Source organism: Tachypleus tridentatus, chromosome 10, assembly GCF_004210375.1.
Source record: "Tachypleus tridentatus isolate NWPU-2018 chromosome 10, ASM421037v1, whole genome shotgun sequence".
Taxonomy (NCBI): Eukaryota; Metazoa; Arthropoda; class Merostomata; order Xiphosura; family Limulidae; genus Tachypleus; species Tachypleus tridentatus.
In genome coordinates this window covers 121,648,746-121,672,564 of record NC_134834.1, presented here as the reverse complement: position 1 = coordinate 121,672,564, position 23,819 = coordinate 121,648,746, and the positions used below count along the sequence as shown (strand labels likewise).

Genomic DNA, 23,819 nt, shown 5'->3' with positions numbered 1-23,819 from the left:
AATGTCATGGCCAATATTCGGGTCCATTCTACCCAATTATACAGATTACATAACAGGTTTTGCCCTCTTTGTAATCTCGTGTTTTTTTGTTTGTATTTTGTATCAGTTCGCTAACTCTAAATGAACTCTTTGCAAGGACTAGGTCAATGTTTCGTATTCAAGTCACAAATGAAGGAGAAACAGTGTCATTCTGTTTACCGATCTGTTAAGACACTTTCACAATGCATTAAAACCCACTTTATCACGTGACAAATCGACTATAGTGACATTTTCGTCCTTCTCTGTCAATAATAATGTTTGAAGATTCTCAACAGCATGATGTGTATCTAAAATAATAAATGTGTGTGTGTGTGTGTGTGTGTGTGTGTGTGTGTGTGTGTGTGTGTGTGACAGGCATGGCTCTAAGAGGAAAGAACCGAGAACCATGCAATTTTGCACTCATTAAGTGGACCCTAAGGGTGTGCACTTGGGTATTATTACTCATCCACGTGAGTGCGCATCTTTTAAATTAAGCAAGCTAGCAAAAAAGCACATAGAAGCGATTCCTTATATGACTAGTTTAAGAACTCATAACGAAGTGACTACTACCACCTCATAGAATATCAGCCAGATTAACAACTTTTAATATAAGTAAAACAGCCGGTACATTTTAGTAACAATACACTATAACGACAACTTTCGTGTTTCTAAGCAAAAAAGTATAACCCAACATCGTTATTAGTCTACGTATTGAAAGTATAAAATGAAATGTATATAGACAACAAAACTGGAAAAATATTTGTTGATTTCTTAATTTAGAGTCTTCGTCGATTAAAAGGCCCGGCATGACCAGATGGCTAAGGCACTCGACTTGTAATCCGAGGGTCGCGGGTTCGAATCCCCGTCACACCAGATATTCTCGCCCTTTCAACCGTGTGGGTGTTATAATGTTACGGTCAATCACACTATTCGTTGGTAAAAGAGTAGCCCAAGAGTTGGTGGTGGGTGGTGATGACTAGCTGCCTTCCATCAAGTCTTACACTGCTAAAGTAGGGACGGCTAGTGCATATATCCCTCGTGTAATTTTGCGCAAACTCAAAACAAACCACATCGTCGATTAAAGATTTTTTTATTTAAAGTGTTGGTGATATAACAGAAAATAGATTAGTTGAAGAAGAATCTAATAATGTACTGTAGTAGAGAATAATGTACGTTTCTTTTACAAATACATTTTTACACAATTTTTCTCGTACTTAACGTTTTTAGAGCACACACACACACACACACACGTGGTAAGAACGTTAACCTTATTGCAACAGATACAATGTTCCTGGTATGATGCTAATTGCACACAAATATACAACTGACTTTACATAATCACTCATTTGTTTATTATTTTTTACGAATATAAAACTTGAAGTTTAAAGTCACGACTGTTAGACTCACACCACTGGCTTATTATGGTAACGCCCATAGACATCTTCATACTACAAACCAGTTCTATACCGAGTTGTTCGGTTATGAACATATGTTGAGAATAATTCTTACTAGCTACTTCAGAAAAACAAAACCTACTCATTACTTAATATTTTAAAATATTTGTGTAGAACAATATTAAAAAAACAACAACAAACAAGCTGTGAGTACAAATGTTAATGTTACCATCATGACAGTAAGATGCACATTACCACAGAGGGGTTTCAAAGTGTATATAACTGCCTAACACATACAGTTTAAAAACCCACACTAAGATCCTGAAATAGACACCAGACTTGCATTATATAACAAACACGTTTTATTTCTATTATATATGTCGTTTGTTAATGTGTAGATGGGCAGGATTCTTTACAACAGGTTTCTATGACTTGCTGGAAAATTGAACAATAAAGAAACAGCAAACGTTCCATTTGTTTTACAACAGGTTAAATGTAGCTATAAACGTTCGTTACAGTTAATTACCACATTTGTATGCATAGCTTTAAATAATCATCTCTTTTGGTCAAAGTTCACACAGTCTGATTCAGTTATTTCAGAACACAATTGACAAAACGAATTCTTCTTCTCTACTTTATTATTGCAATACAATTTGTGATACTGTTTCACTTCAAAATTCACTATTACACACACATATTGCCAACAATCTAGCATGTTCCCCACAATACTAGATGGTAATATGCAACAACACTTATTTAAAACAATGAAAACAATTTAGGAACATTCGAGTAACACGACGTCAATTCACAACAATTGAACTCAACGTATGATTCATGGATCATGACATGAACAACACAACAATTGAACTCAACGTATGATTCATGGATCATGACATGAACAACACAACAATTGAACTCAACGTATGATTCATGGATCACGTTGAATGATACAAACTTCTAAACCTCAACTGCTTCTATTACTAACACAATGAGTTACGAAACATCACGTTGAATGATACAAACTTCTAAACCTCAACTGCTTCTATTACTAACACAATGAGTTACGAAACATCACGTTGAATGATACAAACTTCTAGACCTCAACTGCTTCTATTACTAACACAATGAGTTACGAAACATCACGTTGAATGATACAAACTTCTAAACCTCAACTGCTTCTATTACTAACACAATGAGTTACGAAACATCACGTTGAATGATACAAACTTCTAGACCTCAACTGCTTCTATTACTAACACAATGAGTTACGAAACATCACGTTGAATGATACAAACTTCTAAACCTCAACTGCTTCTATTACTAACACAATGAGTTACGAAACATCACGTTGAATGATACAAACTTCTAAACCTCAACTGCTTCTACTACTAACACAATGAGTTACGAAACATCACGTTGAATGATACAAACTTCTAAACCTCAACTGCTTCTATTACTAACACAATGAGTTACGAAACATCACGTTGAATGATACAAACTTCTAAACCTCAACTGCTTCTACTACTAACACAATGAGTTACGAAACATCACGTTGAATGATACAAACTTCTAAACCTCAACTGCTTCTATTACTAACACAATGAGTTACGAAACATCACGTTGAATGATACAAACTTCTAGACCTCAACTGCTTCTATTACTAACACAATGAGTTACGAAACATCACGTTGAATGATACAAACTTCTAAACCTCAACTGCTTCTATTACTAACACAATGAGTTACGAAACATCACGTTGAATGATACAAACTTCTAGACCTCAACTGCTTCTATTACTAACACAATGAGTTACGAAACATCACGTTGAATGATACAAACTTCTAAACCTCAACTGCTTCTATTACTAACACAATGAGTTACGAAACATCACGTTGAATGATACAAACTTCTAAACCTCAACTGCTTCTATTACTAACACAATGAGTTACGAAACATCACGATGAATGATACAAACTTCTAGACCTCAACTGCTTCTATTACTAACACAATGAGTTACGAAACATCACGTTGAATGATACAAACTTCTAGACCTCAACTGCTTCTATTACTAACACAATGAGTTACGAAACATCACGATGAATGATACAAACTTCTAAACCTCAACTGCTTCTATTACTAACACAATGAGTTACGAAACATCACGATGAATGATACAAACTTCTAAACCTCAACTGCTTCTATTACTAACACAATGAGTTACGAAACATCACGTTGAATGATACAAACTTCTAGACCTCAACTGCTTCTATTACTAACAACACTAACTTCACTACTCTCTTCAAAATGTTCACACAACTCCTACTGCGACATGCGTTGCCTTAATTATTTCCATAAAGTAACCTTCACTAGCGTAAACTTTAATTTCTGACCAAGGATCAACACGTGCATTCAACATACAACTACTGGGAATAAAGATGAGAGTCTGTACATTTACAGGTATTATGCTGATGTGGCACTGTGTAATTGGCTGAATAAAATCCAATTATACTATAAACTCTCAACTAATACGTTAGTGTATTCTGGTAAACTTTATTTTTCATACAACAGAGGGGGCGAGCGTTACTATAAAATTTACATGTTCTACTGATTTAATTTGGTGTTTCCATAATTACTAACAATGTGCAAAAAGTTAAAACGAACTATGTTAACCATTCTTACATGTGGACTGATTATGTGTTACATTACCATGTGGTAGATCATAGGTGCTAATCCGAGCATCACTTGACTTACAAAAATACATTACGTGTTTTTTTACGTATAAAATATTTTTATTGTACTAAATTCTGTTAGTGAAACGATATTGAAAGTTTATAGTTATTTCTTGTACAAAATCCACTTACTATTTGTAGTGAAAAAACCAGCGTCAGTACAATACGTATTTCCGGTTCCTCTTATTAAAGGTGTAGGATTTGAATAAACGTGTTACAAAAACCCACTACCACTACAGATGCGCCACGTCACGTAGGATCATTACCACTACAGATACGCCACTGGACCATGTTACATAAGATTACTGACACTATAAATACAATAATGGACCATGTTACGCAAGATTACTGACACTATAAATACAATAATGGACCATGTTACGCAAGATTACTGACACTATAAATACAATAATGGACCATGTTACGCAAGATTACTGACACTATAAATACAATAATGGACCATATTACGCAAGATTACTGACACTATAAATACAATAATGGACCATGTTACGCAAGATTACTGACACTATAAATACAATAATGGACCATGTTACGCAAGATTACTGACACTATAAATACAATAATGGACCATGTTACGCAAGATTACTGACACTATACATACAATAATGGACCATGTTACGCAAGATTACTGACACAAAAATACAATAATGGACCATGTTACGCAAGATTACTGACACTATAAATACAATAATGGACCATGTTACGCAAGATTACTGACACTATAAATACAATAATGGACCATGTTACATAAGATTACTGACAGTATAAATATAATAATGGACCATGTTACATGGGATCATTACCACTAAATTTACTGATAGTAAATGTTAAAGTTAATAACACGTATTACCTCCCTACCGTCACTTCTAGAAAGTTTTGGTACTGCTCTACGAAATAACGAATTAATTGATTATACATTATTTTTGTTAAATCACGGCCTTAACATTATTTTTGTCTGGCCACCTGCTGGGGGAAGATCAAAACGAAGAGATCACTCGAACTGAGGGTCACACAAGCTACTTTCAACACGTACACTTGATCGTAAGAACACGATGAACGGTAACACCGGGTTAAGAACTGTAAACAAGGCAACAAACAAAAAACTGTTGTTCTGTTTGAAGTGACGGGGGTACATAAAAACAACAACATCTAATAGCCTACATAAATAATAGATATACGATTTGTGTCACAGAACCGACAATTTTGTGAAGTAACAGTAATTAACAGAATGTTTTCCTCTAAACTGTGCACACACGACAGAAGTTTTTAATAGTTAAGGTAAGGACTTGGAGATTCAAGATAACTAAGAATACCCGATAGGCACACCCGAAGCAAAACCAATTAAAAATATACCCCTTTCCTTACCTAGTTTAATAACATACATTATTTTAAAACGTCACCGGGCATCATAACTGTTTACTAAGTAAAGTAGTTCACTGGATTGTTCATTCAGTGGCAGTTCAACGTTCTCTAATACCGCGGTACACTGGACTGTTGATACAGTGACAGTTCAATGTTCTCTAATACCGCGGTACACTGGACTGTTGATACAGTAACAGTTCAACGTTCTCTAATACCGCGGTACACTGGATTGTTCATACAGTGGCAGTTCAACGTTCTCTAATACCGCGGTACACTGGATTGTTCATACAGTGACAGTTCAACGTTCTCTAATACCGCGGTACACTGGATTGTTGATACAGTGGCAGTTCAACGTTCTCTAATACCGCGGTACACTGGATTGTTGATACAGTGACAGTTCAACGTTCTCTAATACCGCGGTACACTGGATTGTTCATTCAGTGGCAGTTCAACGTTCTCTAATACCGCGGTACACTGGACTGTTGATACAGTGGCAGTTCAACGTTCTCTAATACCGCGGTAAACTGGATTGTTCATACAGTGGCAGTTCAACGTTCTCTAATACCGCGGTACACTGGACTGTTGACACAGTGGCAGTTCAACGTTCTCTAATACCGCGGTACACTGGACTGTTGATACAGTGGCAGTTCAACGTTCTCTAATACCGCGGTACACTGGATTGTTGATACAGTGACAGTTCAACGTTCTCTAATACCGCGGTACACTGGATTGTTCATACAGTGGCAGTTCAACGTTCTCTAATACCGCGGTACACTGGACTGTTGATACAGTGACAGTTCAACGTTCTCTAATACCGCGGTACACTGGACTGTTGATACAGTGACAGTTCAACGTTCTCTAATACCGCGGTACACTGGACTGTTGATACAGTGGCAGTTCAACGTTCTCTAATACCGCGGTACACTGGATTGTTCATACAGTGACAGTTCAACGTTCTCTAATACCGCGGTACACTGGACTGTTGATACAGTGGCAGTTCAACGTTCTCTAATACCGCGGTACACTGGATTGTTGATACAGTGACAGTTCAACGTTCTCTAATACCGCGGTACACTGGATTGTTCATTCAGTGGCAGTTCAACGTTCTCTAATACCGCGGTACACTGGACTGTTGATACAGTGGCAGTTCAACGTTCTCTAATACCGCGGTACACTGGATTGTTCATTCAGTGGCAGTTCAACGTTCTCTAATACCGCGGTACACTGGATTGTTCATTCAGTGGCAGTTCAACGTTCTCTAATACCGCGGTACACTGGACTGTTGATACAGTGGCAGTTCAACGTTCTCTAATACCGCGGTACACTGGATTGTTCATTCAGTGGCAGTTCAACGTTCTCTAATACCGCGGTACACTGGACTGTTGATACAGTGGCAGTTCAACGTTCTCTAATACCGCGGTACACTGGACTGTTGATACAGTGGCAGTTCAACGTTCTCTAATACCGCGGTACACTGGATTGTTCATACAGTGGCAGTTCAACGTTCTCTAATACCGCGGTACACTGGACTGTTGACACAGTGGCAGTTCAACGTTCTCTAATACCGCGGTACACTGGACTGTTGACACAGTGACAGTTCAACGTTCTTTAATACCGCGGTACACTGGATTATTGATACAGTGACAGTTCAACGTTCTTTAATATAATGGTAAACAGGACTGTTGAAACAGTGAGAGTCAACATTTCTTATAATGTAGTTTTTAATATCCACAAACAGTAACTACTACTCTTCCAAACAAACTGGTCAACTAATTCTAATATATGTATCTATGTTTGAACTATACACTTTTTAACTGTTAACAAAATCACTGTTGAAAATTAAACATGACTAACACCAGTGTGAAGTGTGTTCAGTACAGATGGTATAAAACAATGTTTAACATGAAAAACGCTACACATAAATATGTCCAATATAAACATCCACTACGTAGAGCCACACACAATTTCAGTCAAGAACACGACAAAACTATTTAACACTCGAATACATGACAACGATTTTAATACACACTAATCTAAAAACGTTTTCTAAACTGACATATTCAACAACACAACAAACTATTTTAATGGACAACTTTATAACTCAACAATCAATAACACAACAAACTATTTTAATGGACAACTTTATAACTCAACAAACTATTTTAATGGACAACTTTATAACTCAACAATCAATAACACAACAAACTATTTTAATGGACAACTTTATAACTCAACAATCAATAACACAACAAACTATTTTAATGGACAACTTTATAACTCAACAAACTATTTTAATGGACAACTTTATAACTCAACAATCAATAATACAACAAACTATTTTAATGGACAACTTTATAACTCAACAATCTTTTAATAATTCTACTCAGTCGACAAAGCTTAATGGTTTGTTCAAGTATAAAGCTTCACAATGAAATAAATGCAGGGTGTCCATCACAGGTATCGAACCCATATTGTTACTGCTTTAAGCCCTAAAACTAACTGCTAAACCTCATTTAAAAAATACCGTGGGATTTTTTTAAATAAAAGGATTGGAATGGAAGGATATATCTGTTTGATTAATGCTTCAAGGCAAAATTGTAACAAAGGTAAATGTAGATAGATAAGTTTCTACAAAGAAAACCAGAGATATTCTACAACAAGCATTGATTAATTAAAAACCTGTTTTTAGTGTTGACTACTTCATGTTGACACACACTGATAACACATACAATAAAACTATACTCACAAAAACAACAGCATAGCTGCGATATACATTGTCCATCTTCTGGAAGCTTTACTTAACAATGCTGGTGAGGTTACACTTTACATGTGGTAGTTACCTCAAACAGTCAGTGTTACGGTTAACACTGTTCACCACGTATATAAACCCAAGCCTAAAGAAACACCATTGTAGCAGTTTCATAATGTAAATTAAAATTACAATAACCAATTCAACCTTCACTCACATTTCTGGATTTACAATGTTGGTTTAACAAACTTTTATAGCAAAGTAAATTACTAAATTAAAACTAGTGGAGTCATGCCTGTGACTACAGGTTAACCTAACACAAGTCAGCCTGTATATCCAAACTTGTAGTGTCATACCCGTGACTACAGGTTAACCTAACACAAGTCAGCCTGTATATCCAAACTCGTAGTGTCATACCCGTGACTACAGGTTAACCTAACACAAGTCAGCCTGTGTATCCAAACCAGTGGAGTCATACCCGTGACTAGAGGTTAACCTAACACAAGTCAGCCTGTATATCCAAACTTGTAGTGTCATACCTGTGACTACAGGTTAACCTAACACAAGTCAGCCTGTATATTTAAACTAGTAGTGTCATGCCTGTGACTACAGGTTAACCTAACACAAGTCAGCCTGTATATCCAAACTCGTAGTGTCATGCCTGTGACTACAGGTTAACCTAACACAAGTCAGCCTGTATATCCAAACTCGTAGTGTCATGCCTGTGACTACAGGTTAACCTAACACAAGTCAGCCTGTATATCCAAACTTGTAGTGTCATGCCTGTGACTAGAGGTTAACCTAACACAAGTCAGCCTGTGTATCCAAACTCGTAGTGTCATACCCGTAACTACAGGTTAGCCTAACACAAGTCAGCCTGTGTATCCAAACTCGTAGAGTCATGCCCGTGACTACAGATTAGCCTAACACAAGTCAGCCTGTATATCCAAACTCGTAGTGTCATACCCGTGACTACAGGTTAACCTAACACAAGTCAGCCTGTATATCCAAACTCGTAGTGTCATACCCGTGACTACAGGTTAACCTAACACAAGTCAGCCTGTGTATCCAAACTCGTAGTGTCATACCCGTGACTACAGGTTAACCTAACACAAGTCAGCTTGTATATCCAAACCAGTGGAGTCATACCCGTGACTAGAGGTTAACCTAACACAAGTCAGCCTGTATATCCAAACCAGTGGTGTCATACCCGTGACTAGAGGTTAACCTAACACAAGTCAGCCTGTATATCCAAACTCGTAGTGTCATACCCGTAACTACAGGTTAGCCTAACACAAGTCAGCCTGTGTATCCAAACTCGTAGAGTCATGCCTGTGATTACAGATTAGCCTAACACAAGTCAGCCTGTATATCCAAACTCGTAGTGTCATACCCGTGACTACAGGTTAACCTAACACAAGTCAGCCTGTGTATCCAAACTCGTAGAGTCATGCCTGTGACTACAGATTAGCCTAACACAAGTCAGCTTGTATATCCAAACCAGTGGAGTCATACCCGTGACTACAGGTTAACCTAACACAAGTCAGCCTGTATATCCAAACCAGTGGTGTCATACCCGTGACTAGAGGTTAACCTAACACAAGTCAGCCTGTATATCCAAACCAGTGGAGTCATACCCGTGACTACAGGTTAACCTAACACAAGTCAGCCTGTATATCCAAACCAGTGGTGTCATACCCGTGACTAGAGGTTAACCTAACACAAGTCAGCTTGTATATCCAAACCAGTGGAGTCATACCCGTGACTACAGGTTAACCTAACACAAGTCAGCCTGTATATCCAAACCAGTGGTGTCATACCCGTGACTAGAGGTTAACCTAACACAAGTCAGCTTGTATATCCAAACCAGTGGAGTCATACCCGTGACTACAGGTTAACCTAACACAAGTCAGCCTGTATATCCAAACCAGTGGTGTCATACCCGTGACTACAGGTTAACCTAACACAAGTCAGCTTGTATATCCAAACCAGTGGAGTCATACCCGTGACTACAGGTTAACCTAACACAAGTCAGCCTGTATATCCAAACCAGTGGAGTCATACCCGTGACTAGAGGTTAACCTAACACAAGTCAGCTTGTATATCCAAACCAGTGGAGTCATACCCGTGACTACAGGTTAACCTAACACAAGTCAGCTTGTATATCCAAACCAGTGGAGTCATACCCGTGACTACAGGTTAACCTAACACAAGTCAGCATATAGATGTATACCGGGAGTTCTCGTTTGTCCAAGTTCACACCATGCACTGTTAATGAACTCAAAAGAATAAAATTACACACCAAAAATAGGAAAATATATTTTAAAATATATGAAACACGTGAATACACTATACCTCTCAAGATATAAAACTGACTGGAAATTTTCCACAATATAACTACCACATAACCACCTGCTTAATTAAGCAGCAATAGCAAAGTGTTGCTAACCCAACAAAAATGTTACCCCAACAGCTGTGGACAGAAGGAATTGTTCTTATGACGGACGCGAGCGACTGGAACTTCATTCATGTTATTTTTATTGTAACAACACAAAACTCCATTCTGTGACGAGTGTTTTCCAACCACACTTCCCTTGTTTATTTAATTATGACACGTCCGTTCTCATGGTCCAGACTAGGACTTATCACACTGATAGTTCTCTCGGTGTGGGTATAAAGAATTGCTTTCCACCTACGCTACCCTAGTTTTTTTGTAACCGTACATTTTAGGGTGAAATGAAAATGACATTTTGCAGGTTACCAGCTTGGAGTTTTTGTTACATATCTAACAAATGACTCAAGTCGTACAACACAACCTCTTCATAACGATTAAATCTAAACGTTGAAAAATCTTTCATCGGGGTTAGTTATGTTTTATTAAATATATAAATAATTCTTATCGTCATGGGAACGACAAGTTAAGAAACTTGATATAAAACACGAGCGTTTTCCTCGACTAAATACAACAAAGTGATGTATGTATGCATGTATATATATGTGACTCATTCACAAACGTCACGAACTTTGGTTTTAATATTCACTTGTACATCCAAACCTATAGGTACTTTGTTATACATATTACCTATCCAGTAGACACAGTTGTTAGAACTAAAGTCCAGTCCCCACATGCACTGTTGAACCTTTTTCTATATTTAAAAGTATCGTCATCACGTCTTTATTTTCTTGGTGTTGTAAGTAAAGCAGACATATCAGTCAGGAATAAAACAAAACCGATGTCCAATGAAAGTTATAAACTTTGTATTAAAATTGAGTTTTTCACAAACCACAAGTACTACCTTGTTTTTATTATAAGGAAGATAAACAGAAAGATAAAGCCCACCAAACTAAACGAATACAAGACTTCTTCAGTGAACAAGTGTACCGCAAAAAAATCGAGTCGTCCATAATGTAGCAGTGTAAAACTAGAGGGAAGGCAGCTAGTCACCACTAATGTAGCAGTGTAAAACTAGAGGGAAGGCAGCTAGTCACCACTAATGTAGCAGTGTAAAACTAGAGGGAAGGCAGCTAGTCACCACTAATGTAGCAGTGTAAAACTAGAGGGAAGGCAGCTAGTCACCACTAATGTAGCAGTGTAAAACTAGAGGGAAGGCAGCTAGTCACCACCAGCCAACACTTGGGCTACTCTTACCAACGAATAGTAGGATTGACCGTCGCATTATATCGCCCCTACGGCTGAAAGGGTGAGCATGTTTGGTACGACGGGGATTTGAACCCGCGACCACCAGGTTACGAGTCGAACGCCTTAACCAACCTGGCCACGCCGGGCCCTGGAACAGTGAGGTCATAAAAATACCAACGCGACTGGGAAGGAATGTTAAGACATGGTTGAGTATATCAAATATCTTAGTGTCGAAAATATATTTAACTTACATCGTCTGCGAGGTATTTGATCAACACGGTGAGCGAATCAAACCCCAAAGTCGCGTGCTTCAGTTGAAGTTTCAGCCAGTTCAGTTCTTTGGTTCGAGTCTCGCAGAGAGCTTCCAGTCGCTGGATTTCTAGCAGATACTCCCCTTGTGTCTTCCTCCTCTCCCCGGTGATAGAGGGCGCCAGGGAAGACCTGACCTTAGCCTGACCTTGGTTTGATTCTGTAAATCATAGATAACAAAGATATCAAATCAAAACACACATTCACAACTGAAATTTAAACTAGGGATTATGTCACACAGTTATACGATTCAACACTCATATAATACAGACCCTCCTCCACGGGAATACTTACTGTACACTTAATGTTAGACTAAAGAAAGGTGACATTAGAAAGACAGCTCAACAAGACAGTGATTAATCTCGAGAAGTCTCTAGTGTAGAGATTATCCTTATCGAACTAAATTTAAAATGACACTTGAGGAGAGAAGCCCAGTCCGGTTTATTATCATTCACGTTTTGGGATATCTAGGGTAGTTTGTATATCATTATTAATATCTAGGGATACATACAGTGGTTTATACATTATCTTAAAATATCTATGGTAGTTTGTATATTATTATCTTGGGATATCTAGCTTATTTATTATTAATGTCTTGGGATATCTAAAGATATAATTTCTTTTAATTCCAACAGTGAGGAGGGGTCTTACGAGTGATGTGAACGACACAGTCTGTAAATACATTACTTGTGTTTAGAACATCTCTCGATATTAGTAAACTGTTTCTTGTATTTCTGTAAATACATTACTTGTGTTTGGAACATCTCTCGATATTAGTAAACAGTTTCTTGTATTTCTGTAAATACATCACTTGTGTTTAGAACATCTCTCGATATTAGTAAACAGTTTCTTGTATTTCTGTAAATACATCACTTGTGTTTAGAACATCTCTCGATATTAGTAAACTGTTTCTTGTATTTCTGTAAATACATCACTTGTGTTTAGAACATCTCTCGATATTAGTAAACTGTTTCTTGTATTTCTGTAAATACATCACTTGTGTTTAAAACATCTCTCGATATTAGTAAACTGTTTCTTGTATTTCTGTAAATACATCACTTGTGTTTAGAACATCTCTCGATATTAGTAAACTGTTTCTTGTATTTCTGTAAATACATCACTTGTGTTTAGAACATCTCTCGATATTAGTAAACTGTTTCTTGTATTTCTGTAAATACATCACTTGTGTTTAGAACATCTCTTGATATTAGTAAACTGTTTCTTGTATTTCTGTAAATACATCACTTGTGTTTAGAATATCTCTCGATATTAGTAAACAGTTTCTTGTATTTGGAGCTCCTGGAAAAACATCAGCGAGCAGTACAAAGCCAACACGTATTTGTATTACTAAAACTGCACCACTCCAGTATCAAAAGAAATATTCGTTATTATACTTGAATTCTTTATAATAAAAGCAATACCTCATATAGCTTTTTATTTACTACTTATTTCGTCATGTTATTACTCAAACAATCAAATTATAAAATCAACCAATCATGTCATTACTAATCAACAATTCAATCACTTTTTTCAGTTGGCCTGTTACAAATAGTTCAAGACTAGATGAACCTCTTATTACTGAACTTAAGCAGTTCTTCTGGTATGAATAATTACATAATAATAATAATGTGTGTGTGTGTGTGTGTGTAATTTTTATTTACTACAAGCGAGAGTCAGGCTACCCACACCAACTAAATTAGTTTTAATTCACTAAAGCCTTACCTTTCACACACTTATTCAAGAACAAGCATTATTTCTGATCGAGGAGTATCGTATACAAAACCATTGAGTTTTTATTAAGCCCTAACAGCCATCTGCGGTAGCGAGAGGGTCGTATTAGAACAGAGTTACAGCCCATCACGTCCTTTGGGTGTTATTACGTGCTTTGCTTTCTCACCAACTGGTGCGGCCCGATAGACAATTTACTTAACCACAGTAGTTCACACCCTCATCTCAAGCGTGATCCCGGATAATCACCGCGGTAGTTATACACACCCTCATCTCAAGCGTGATCCCCGATAATCACCGCGGTAGTTATACACACCCTCATCTCAAGCGTGATCCCCGATAATCACCGCGGTAGTTATACACACCCTCATCTCAAGCGTGATCCCGGATAATCACCGCAGTAGTTATACACACCCTCATCTCAAGCGTGATCCCGGATAATCACCGCGGTAGTTATACACACCCTCATCTCAAGCGTGATCCCGGATAATCACCGCAGTAGTTATACACACCCTCATCTCAAGCGTGATCCGGATAATCACCGCAGTAGTTATACACACCCTCATCTCAAGCGTGATCCCGATAATCACCGCGGTAGTTATACACACCCTCATCTCAAGCGTGATCCCGGATAATCACCGCAGTAGTTATACACACCCTCATCTCAAGCGTGATCCGGATAATCACCGCGGTAGTTATACACACCTCATCTCAAGCGTGATCCGGATAATCACCGCGGTAGTTATACACACCCTCATCTCAAGCGTGATCCCGGATAATCACCGCAGTAGTTATACACACCCTCATCTCAAGCGTGATCCCCGATAATCACCGCGGTAGTTATACACACCCTCATCTCAAGCGTGATCCCGGATAATCACCGCGGTAGTTATACACACCCTCATCTCAAGCGTGATCCCGGATAATCACCGCGGTAGTTATACACACCCTCATCTCAAGCGTGATCCCGGATAATCACCGCGGTAGTTATACATACCCTCATCTCAAGCGTGATCCCGGATAATCACCGCGGTAGTTATACACACCCTCATCTCAAGCGTGATCCCGGATAATCACCGCGGTAGTTATACACACCTCATCTCAAGCGTGATCCCGGATAATCACCGCGGTAGTTATACACACCCTCATCTCAAGCGTGATCCCGGATAATCACCGCGGTAGTTATACACACCCTCATCTCAAGCGTGATCCCCGATAATCACCGCGGTAGTTATACACACCCTCATCTCAAGCGTGATCCCGGATAATCACCGCAGTAGTTATACACACCCTCATCTCAAGCGTGATCCCCGATAATCACCGCAATAGATACACACCTCTATCTCTATGTGATCCCAGATAATTCTTCTTTTTCGGAGCTATAAAAGGATCATTAATTGAAGAACAAGTTTATCTGATCTTCACATTCATCTGATCTCTCACATGAGTCAACAAAGAATATCACGTTATCACAACAAATCGCACTTGATAATTTATTCGACGAAACAGGTTTCTAAAGGCTAAAAACGTTTTAACTGAAATGCCAGATGGTCAGCCAGAAAAAAAGAAATGCACAGCGAATATTATTCCATCTCGTGACAATAAACCAAACAGCGTTCAGAGCCTCGGTTCCCACAATGAACCAAACAGCGTTCAGAGCCTCGGTTCCCACAATGAACCAAACAGCGTTCAGAGCCTCGGTTCCCACAATGAACCAAACAGCGTTCAGAGCCTCGGTTCCCACAATAAACCAAACAGCGTTCAGAGCCCCGGTTCGCACAATAAACCAAATAGCGTTCAGAGCCTCGGTTCGCACAATAAACCAAACAGCGTTCAGAGCCTCGGTTCCCACAATGAACCAAACAGCGTTCAGAGCCTCGGTTCCCACAATGAACCAAACAGCGTTCAGAGCCTCGGTTCCCACAATAAACCAAACAGCGTTCAGAGCCCCGGTTCGCACAATAAACCAAATAGCGTTCAGAGCCTCGGTTCGCACAATAAACCAAACAGCGTTCAGAGCCTCGGTTCGCACAATAAACCAAACAGCGTTCAGAGCCTCGGTTCGCACAATGAACCAAACAGCGTTCAGAGCCTCGGTTCGCACAATGAACCAAACAGCGTTCAGAGCCTCGGTTCGCACAATGAACCAAACAGCGTTCAGAGCCTCGGTTCGCACAATGAACCAAACAGCGTTCAGAGCCTCGGTTCCCACAATGAACCAAACAGCGTTCAGAGCCTCGGTTCCCACAATGAACCAAACAGCGTTCAGAGCCTCGGTTCCCACAATGAACCAAACAGCGTTCAGAGCCTCGGTTCCCACAATGAACCAAACAGCGTTTAGAGCCTCGGTTCACAAAATAAACCAAACAGCGTTCAGAGCCCCGGTTCACAAAATAAACCAAACAGCGTTCAGAGCCCCGGTTCACAAAATAAACCAAACAGCGTTCAGAGCCTCGGTTCACACAATAAACCAAACAGCGTTCAGAGCCTCGGTTCACACAATAAACCAAACAGCGTTCAGAGCCTCGGTTCACACAATAAACCAAACAGCGTTCAGAGCCTCGGTTCACACAATAAACCAAACAGCGTTCAGAGCCTCGGTTCCCACAATGAACCAAACAGCGTTCAGAGCCTCGGTTCCCACAATGAACCAAACAGCGTTCAGAGCCTCGGTTCACACAATAAACCAAACAGCGTTCAGAGCCCCGGTTCACACAATAAACCAAACAGCGTTCAGAGCCTCGGTTCACACAATAAACCAAACAGCGTTCAGAGCCTCGGTTCACACAATAGACCAAACAGCGTTCAGAGCCTCGGTTCACACAATAGACCAAACAGCGTTCAGAGCCTCGGTTCACACAATAGACCAAACAGCGTTCAGAGCCTCGGTTCACACAATAGACCAAACAGCGTTCAGAGCCTCGGTTCACACAATAGACCAAACAGCGTTCAGAGCCTCGGTTCACACAATAGACCAAACAGCGTTCAGAGCCTCGGTTCACACAATAGACCAAACAGCGTTCAGAGCCTCGGTTCACACAATAGACCAAACAGCGTTCAGAGCCTCGGTTCACACAATAGACCAAACAGCGTTCAGAGCCTCGGTTCACACAATAGACCAAACAGCGTTCAGAGCCTCGGTTCACACAATAGACCAAACAGCGTTCAGAACCTCGGTTCACACAATAGACCAAACAGCGTTCAGAGCCTCGGTTCACACAATAGACCAAACAGCGTTCAGAACCTCGGTTCACACAATAGACCAAACAGCGTTCAGAACCTCGGTTCACACAATAGACCAAACAGCGTTCAGAACCTCGGTTCACACAATGAACCAAACAGCGTTCAGAACCTCGGTTCCCACAATGAACCAAACAGCGTTCAGAACCTCGGTTCCCACAATGAACCAAACAGCGTTCAGAACCTCGGTTCCCACAATGAACCAAACAGCGTTCAGAACCTCGGTTCCCACAATGAACCAAACAGCGTTCAGAGCCTCGGTTCTCACAATGAACCAAACAGCGTTCAGAACCTCGGTTCACACAATAAACCAAACAGCGTTCAGAGCCTCGGTTCACACAATAAACCGAACAGCGTTCAGAGCCTCGGTTCACACAATAAACCGAACAGCGTTCAGAGCCTCGGTTCACACAATAAACCAAACAGCGCTCAGAACCTCGGTTCACACAATAGACCAAACAGCGTTCAGAGCCTCGGTTCACACAATAGACCAAACAGCGTTCAGAACCTCGGTTCACACAATAGACCAAACAGCGTTCAGAACCTCGGTTCACACAATAGACCAAACAGCGTTCAGAACCTCGGTTCACACAATAAACCAAACAGCGTACAGAACCTCGGTTCACACAATAAACCAAACAGCGTTCAGAACCTCGGTTCACACAATAAACCAAACAGCGTTCAGAACCTCGGTTCACACAATAAACCAAACAGCGTTCAGAACCTCGGTTCACACAATAAACCCACCAGCGTTCAAAACCTGATTTAACCAAGTTCTTTACTGCTTTATTCAAAACAACGTGTGAGGATCGTTTATCAATATCCATGTGAAGATGGTAGGAAAACATTATATATAAACAGTTAAACAGACCAAAGTAGGGGTGTGTTGAATACGACCAGTTAAACACATTTACACTGATTATTAATATGTAAGAGAAGGATATTAAAAGTACGTCTACTAACAGATGGTAATAATTTATAATCTTCAAGTCGCCTTACTTAAAGTAATTACTTTTCGTCCCGTTTCTTTATTTGCTCCAAATCTAATTTAAAGGTTGTGTCTTAAAGTCGGTATTACACCAGAATGTTCGGAGAAACTACGACGATATAAGAGTCAGAACAGAACAATTAGAACCTATGGATACACTAGGTACTAAGGCTTACTTTTACAGGGCGCTTGTCCCGTTTCTACCTTGCTGACAGTAAAATTTCTCTGTTGACAGAGCAAAGGTTTTTGGTATAGCTGACCAATTCTAGGTGAAATACGTAGACTTGAGTCAACAACATTCGTGGCCCTTGGGATCTTGTAGCTTTGTCTATGGTTAACTCTCACCTCTCGGGTATCATAAGGGGACTCGACATTTCCAAAGTTAAAAGTAGGTTTGAGGTCTGACGACGCCTGTAAAACGGTTTGTCCGTGGTGTGTTTCAACGTTACAGAAGGACTTTGAACACCCATCGTTGTTCTCACAACAACTATTAGACCTATCTTGCAAAAAGTGGACGGCTTCCTTCTGTGACGAAGAAAAAACGTGAGGTGTGCTCCTCGGTATAAGGATATTTCTGGAACTGGTCTCTGTTGGATTATCCAGATGCATTGGAAGAGTAGAAGACATCCGAGGCTTTATTCTCATGATCTTGTAGCCAGGAGGAGGAGCGAGGTTGTTATCTTTAACACTTTTACTGCTTCCATGGAAGAAGACTAAAGGCAATGCAGCACAACGTCCAGTAGAACTATTGTCATCACAATTTCTATTTAATGGTGGATTGGAAGGAAGACAATCAGAGCTGTTGCCATCACAGCTTCTGTTTAATGGTGGATTGGAAGGAAGACAATCAGAGCTGTTGCCATCACAGCTTCTGTTTAATGGTGGATTGGAAGGAAGACAATCAGAGCTGTTGCCATCACAGCTTCTGTTTAATTGTGGATTGGAAGGAAGACAATCAGAGCTGTTGCCATCACAGCTTCTGTTTAATGGTGGATTGGAAGGAAGACAATCAGAGCTGTTGCCATCACAGCTTCTGTTTAATGGTGAATTGGAAGGAAGACAATCAGAGCTGTTGCCATCACAACTTCTGTTTAATGGTGAATTGGAAGGAAGACAATCAGAGCTGTTGCCATCACAGCTTCTGTTTAATGGTGAATTAGAAGGAAGACAATCAGAGCTGTTGTCATCACAACTTCTGTTTAATGGTGAATTGGAAAGAAGACAATCAGAGCTGTTGCCATCACAACTTCTGTTTAATGGTGGATTGGAAGAAGACAATCAGAGCTGTTGCCATCACAGCTTCTGTTTAATGGTGGATTGGAAGGAAGACAATCAAAACTGTTGCCATCACAGCTCTTTAAAGGTGGATTAGAAGAGAGGAGATACGAACTATTATCATCACAGCTCCTGTGTAATGGAGGGTTTGAAGAGACACAATCAGAACTGTTGCCATCACTTTGTAATGGAGGGTTTGAAGAGACACACTCATAACTGTTGCCATCACTTTGTAATGGAGGGTTTGAAGAGACACACTCATAACTGTTGCCATCGCTTTGTAATGGAGGGTTTGAAGAGACATCCTCAGGCCTTTGATTTTTCTTCATAAAGGCTGATCTTCTGGCTGAGATGATTTCTGCTTCTTGTTTTGTTAATGGAGACAAACGTCCCAAACCAATGGTATTTTCGATTTTGAGGTACCTTGGTTTTGTTTTATGGGAACGTATATTTCGGTTGCTAAAAAGACGGGGAGAATTGTTGGCCGAGTGTTTTGGGGTATTGTTCAGTGTAGGAAGATAGGCACGAGGTGAAGCTTCATCGCTTGCGATACCAGAAATGGACGGAACATCAGCAGAGAAAATCTGAAGACCCACGGACGATATAGAGGAAATTGGTTCTACATCAGACGGAACATTTGAACTTGTTGATTTCAATTTCTTGGTCATTTTGAAGTCGTTTCCATATTCTTCCATAGCATCACCACCATGTTTGAAGCCCTTGTTATCATTATCTAAGAGCAAAGTAGGACACTTCTGAGCACGTCCATCGGGTTTACAGTTCTGGAAGGTGAGCTCTTGGTAGCAAAGACGAGTGTAACCATGAGAGGAATTATCATTTACGTCACATGACTGTCTCGTACCTTGATCAGCGGCCGGATCTGCGCAACATTCTCTGCATTTCAGAATGTGCAAGATTCCACATCGTTGGACAGCTTTCTTTTCTTGACCGGAAGTAGGTAAAACATACTCATTGTATCCTGCATAGTCGTCATTCAGTGGGTTTGGGAGGCGATGCCTGGAAGATCGAAGAGTCGTGTAGCCGTTTCTTGGATCGACTCGATAAAAACCATCCAAATTACGGTTCCACTTCACTCTCATGTTCCTACTTTAATATCTAAAAGCATTACATCACGAGAGAGTTACAGCAAGGCCTGAGAAAAGTGCTTAGTAGGTCAGACTATCGTCAGCAACACACGGTGGAAGGACAAGACAGAACAAAACGAGGCTAGCAACAAGACAGAAATGTGCGAAGTCACTAAAGTTGGGGTCTCACTTCGTTAAGACTAAGTATCATGTGATAGAAACAGCAGTATATACGTAACATATTGAAAGAAAGTCTCGAACTCAGACGCACACTTCTCTACTAACGAAGGCCATGATCTGCTACATCTCAGTGCTTTCACGCGTACCACCTGGACTATTGTCATGCATTAGATCAAGGTGCAGAGAGTCAACTGTAGGTAAACATACTCTCTAACCAGGAGTTTACGTCTGACCAGCTAAGACGAGGCAAGAAAAGCGCGTTCTCCCACCCCCCTTACCAAGAGGAACTATTCTCTGTTAGGCACAAGGTCAAAGAGATCCATTTTCAAGATAGTGGCTTTCCCTGTGTCATCACTAACTGGACAGATTTATCCAATAATAGAAATTCAAATTAAGGTCTTTTGTAGCGACAAACTCTAACTGAAGTTCCAAGCACAACAATCAGAGATGTACACACACACGTAACTAAATTACGTGTGCTGGAGAGAATGGAAACAGAGTTATATGGTATTAAGTAGACGTCACAGGTAATTACGAAGGTAATGAACGACTGTACAGTACAGTATCAAACACACGCCGACTAGTAAAGACTTGAATGAACGACTGTACAGTACAGTATCAAACACACGCCCTGACTAGTAAAGACTTGAATGAACGACTGTACAGTACAGTATCAAACACACGCCCTGACTAGTAAAGACTTGAATGAACGACTGTACAGTACAGTATCAAACATACGCCCTGACTAGTAAAGACGTAAATGAACGACTGTACAGTACAGTATCAAACACACGCCCTGACTAGTAAAGACGTAAATGAACGACTGTACAGTACAGTATCAAACACACGCCCTGACTAGTAAAGACTTGAATGAACGACTGTACAGTACAGTATCAAACACACGCCCTGACTAGTAAAGACTTGAATGAACGACTGTACAGTACAGTATCAAACACACGCCCTGACTAGTAAAGACTTGAATGAACGACTGTACAGTACAGTATCAAAAACACGCCCTGACTAGTAAAGACTTGAATGAACGACTGTACAGTACAGTATCAAACACACGCCCTGACTAGTAAAGACTTGAATGAACGACTGTACAGTACAGTATCAAACACACGCCCTGACTAGTAAAGACTTGAATGAACGACTGTACAGTACAGTATCAAACACACGCCCTGACTAGTAAAGACTTGAATGAACGACTGTACAGTACAGTATCAAACACACGCCCTGACTAGTAAAGACTTGAATGAACGACTGTACAGTACAGTATCAAACACACGCCCTGACTAGTAAAGACGTAAATGAACGACTGTACAGTACAGTATCAAACACACGCCCTGACTAGTAAAGACGTAAATGAACGACTGTACAGTACGGTATCAAACACACGCCCTGACTAGTAAAGACGTAAATGAACGACTGTACAGTACAGTATCAAACACACGCCCTGACTAGTAAAGACGTAAATGAATGACTGTACAGTACAGTATCAAACACACGCCCTGACTAGTAAAGATTAGTAAAAAGTCAGAAACAATCTTGTGTATCAATAAATGTTTTACGTTTCTAGTATATTGTCTTGTGTGGAATAAACAATGTTAAAAACGTAGGATTTCAGCAGTACGTGAGTACCGGAACCAATGCGGCTCGTACCAGCAGTTCGTGAGTACCGGAACCAATGCGGCTCGTACCAGCAGTTCGTGAGTACCGGAACCAATGCGGCTCGTACCAGCAGTTCGTGAGTACCGGGACTAATGCGGCTCGTACCAGCAGTTCGTGAGTACCGAGACTAATGCGGCTCGTACCAGCAGTTCGTGAGTACCGAGACTAATACGGCTCGTATCAGCAGTACGTGATTATGGATGAGCTAACGGAATCTCACCACGTAGATAAAAGTGTTATGTTTCGAAGCGAGCCGATTTACGTACAATCTCTGCAGCAACAAGCTAGTTTAATGAGTTGTCAGGTGCTTGTCTGTTCAGTATTTATATCGTCATTAGTAGAAGGTCGCCTACAGAAACCCTTTATAAGGAACCGAAACTTCTCTGTGAAGCTGCTTCAAAGTCACAATATTTAGGTTACTTTGATCCCCCCTATATAAATGTATACACGTGTGTGTGTGTGTGTGTGTGTGCTGTGAAGCTGCTTCAAAGTCACAATATTTAGGTTACTTTGATCCCCTATATAAATGTATACACGTGTGTGTGTGTGTGTGTGCTGTGAAGCTGCTTCAAAGTCACAATATTTAGGTTACTTTGATCCCCCCCGATATAAATGTATACACGTGGGTGTGTGTGTGTGCGTGCGCTGTGAAGCTGCTTCAAAGTCACAATATTTAGGTTACTTTGATCCCCTCTATATAAATGTATACACGTGTGTGTGTGTGCGCGTGCTGCTGTCACAATATTTAGTTACTTTGAAGCTGCTTCAAAGTCACAATATTTAGGTTACTTTGATCCCCCCCTATATAAATGTATACACGTGTGTGTGTGTGTGTGTGTGTGTGTGTGTGTGCTGTGAAGCTGCTCCAAAGTCACAATATTTAGGTTACTTTGATCCCCTATATAAATGTATACACGTGGGTGTGTGTGTGTGTGCTGGACACCAATGTAAGAGACATTGTACAAGAGTTTGTTGATTTGAAAACACTCGCATGCAACAACTTGTCCATATAACGACGTCATTCCTCAGGAACACCTACCCACTTTCCGGCCAAACTGCTACGTCACAGTTCGAGTTAGGAAAGTGGTTATACAAACCTCTCATTTTGATACTGGATTAATCAAAGTGTGAACATGAGAATACGTAGTTATTTCACTATAAACAGAAGTGAAACCTTTTGTAATTCAGTGACGTTACACACGTACACGTCGATTTGTATTGCTTTAAATTTCGTGGACGAGATTTCACGACGCCTTTAGTAACGACACGAGGCGACTTTTATCACTTAGTGACATGCGCAGAAGAAGCACAGCTACATATGTTTTTCCAAGGTCACATCCGTTTTCAGATCTGCCAGACCATTCAAAATATTCTGACGGAGAAATCGAGTTATGTATGAATACATTTCAAACGTAATTATTTTATTTTGT

The 23,819-nt window shown here is 40.0% G+C and overlaps 1 protein-coding gene across 6 annotated transcripts in view; it reads right to left on the bottom strand.

Annotated features, from left to right (window-relative positions):
* LOC143230215 (uncharacterized) overlaps nt 1-23,819 on the bottom strand; it is a 111,546-nt gene that overhangs the window by 13,052 nt on the left and 74,675 nt on the right. For all 6 annotated transcript variants that reach the window (XM_076463352.1, XM_076463351.1, XM_076463357.1 and 3 more), the window contains one exon: nt 12,165-12,382. In XM_076463352.1, the coding sequence (XP_076319467.1) occupies nt 12,165-12,382 (218 nt within the window). The remainder of the gene's footprint in view (nt 1-12,164; nt 12,383-23,819) is intronic.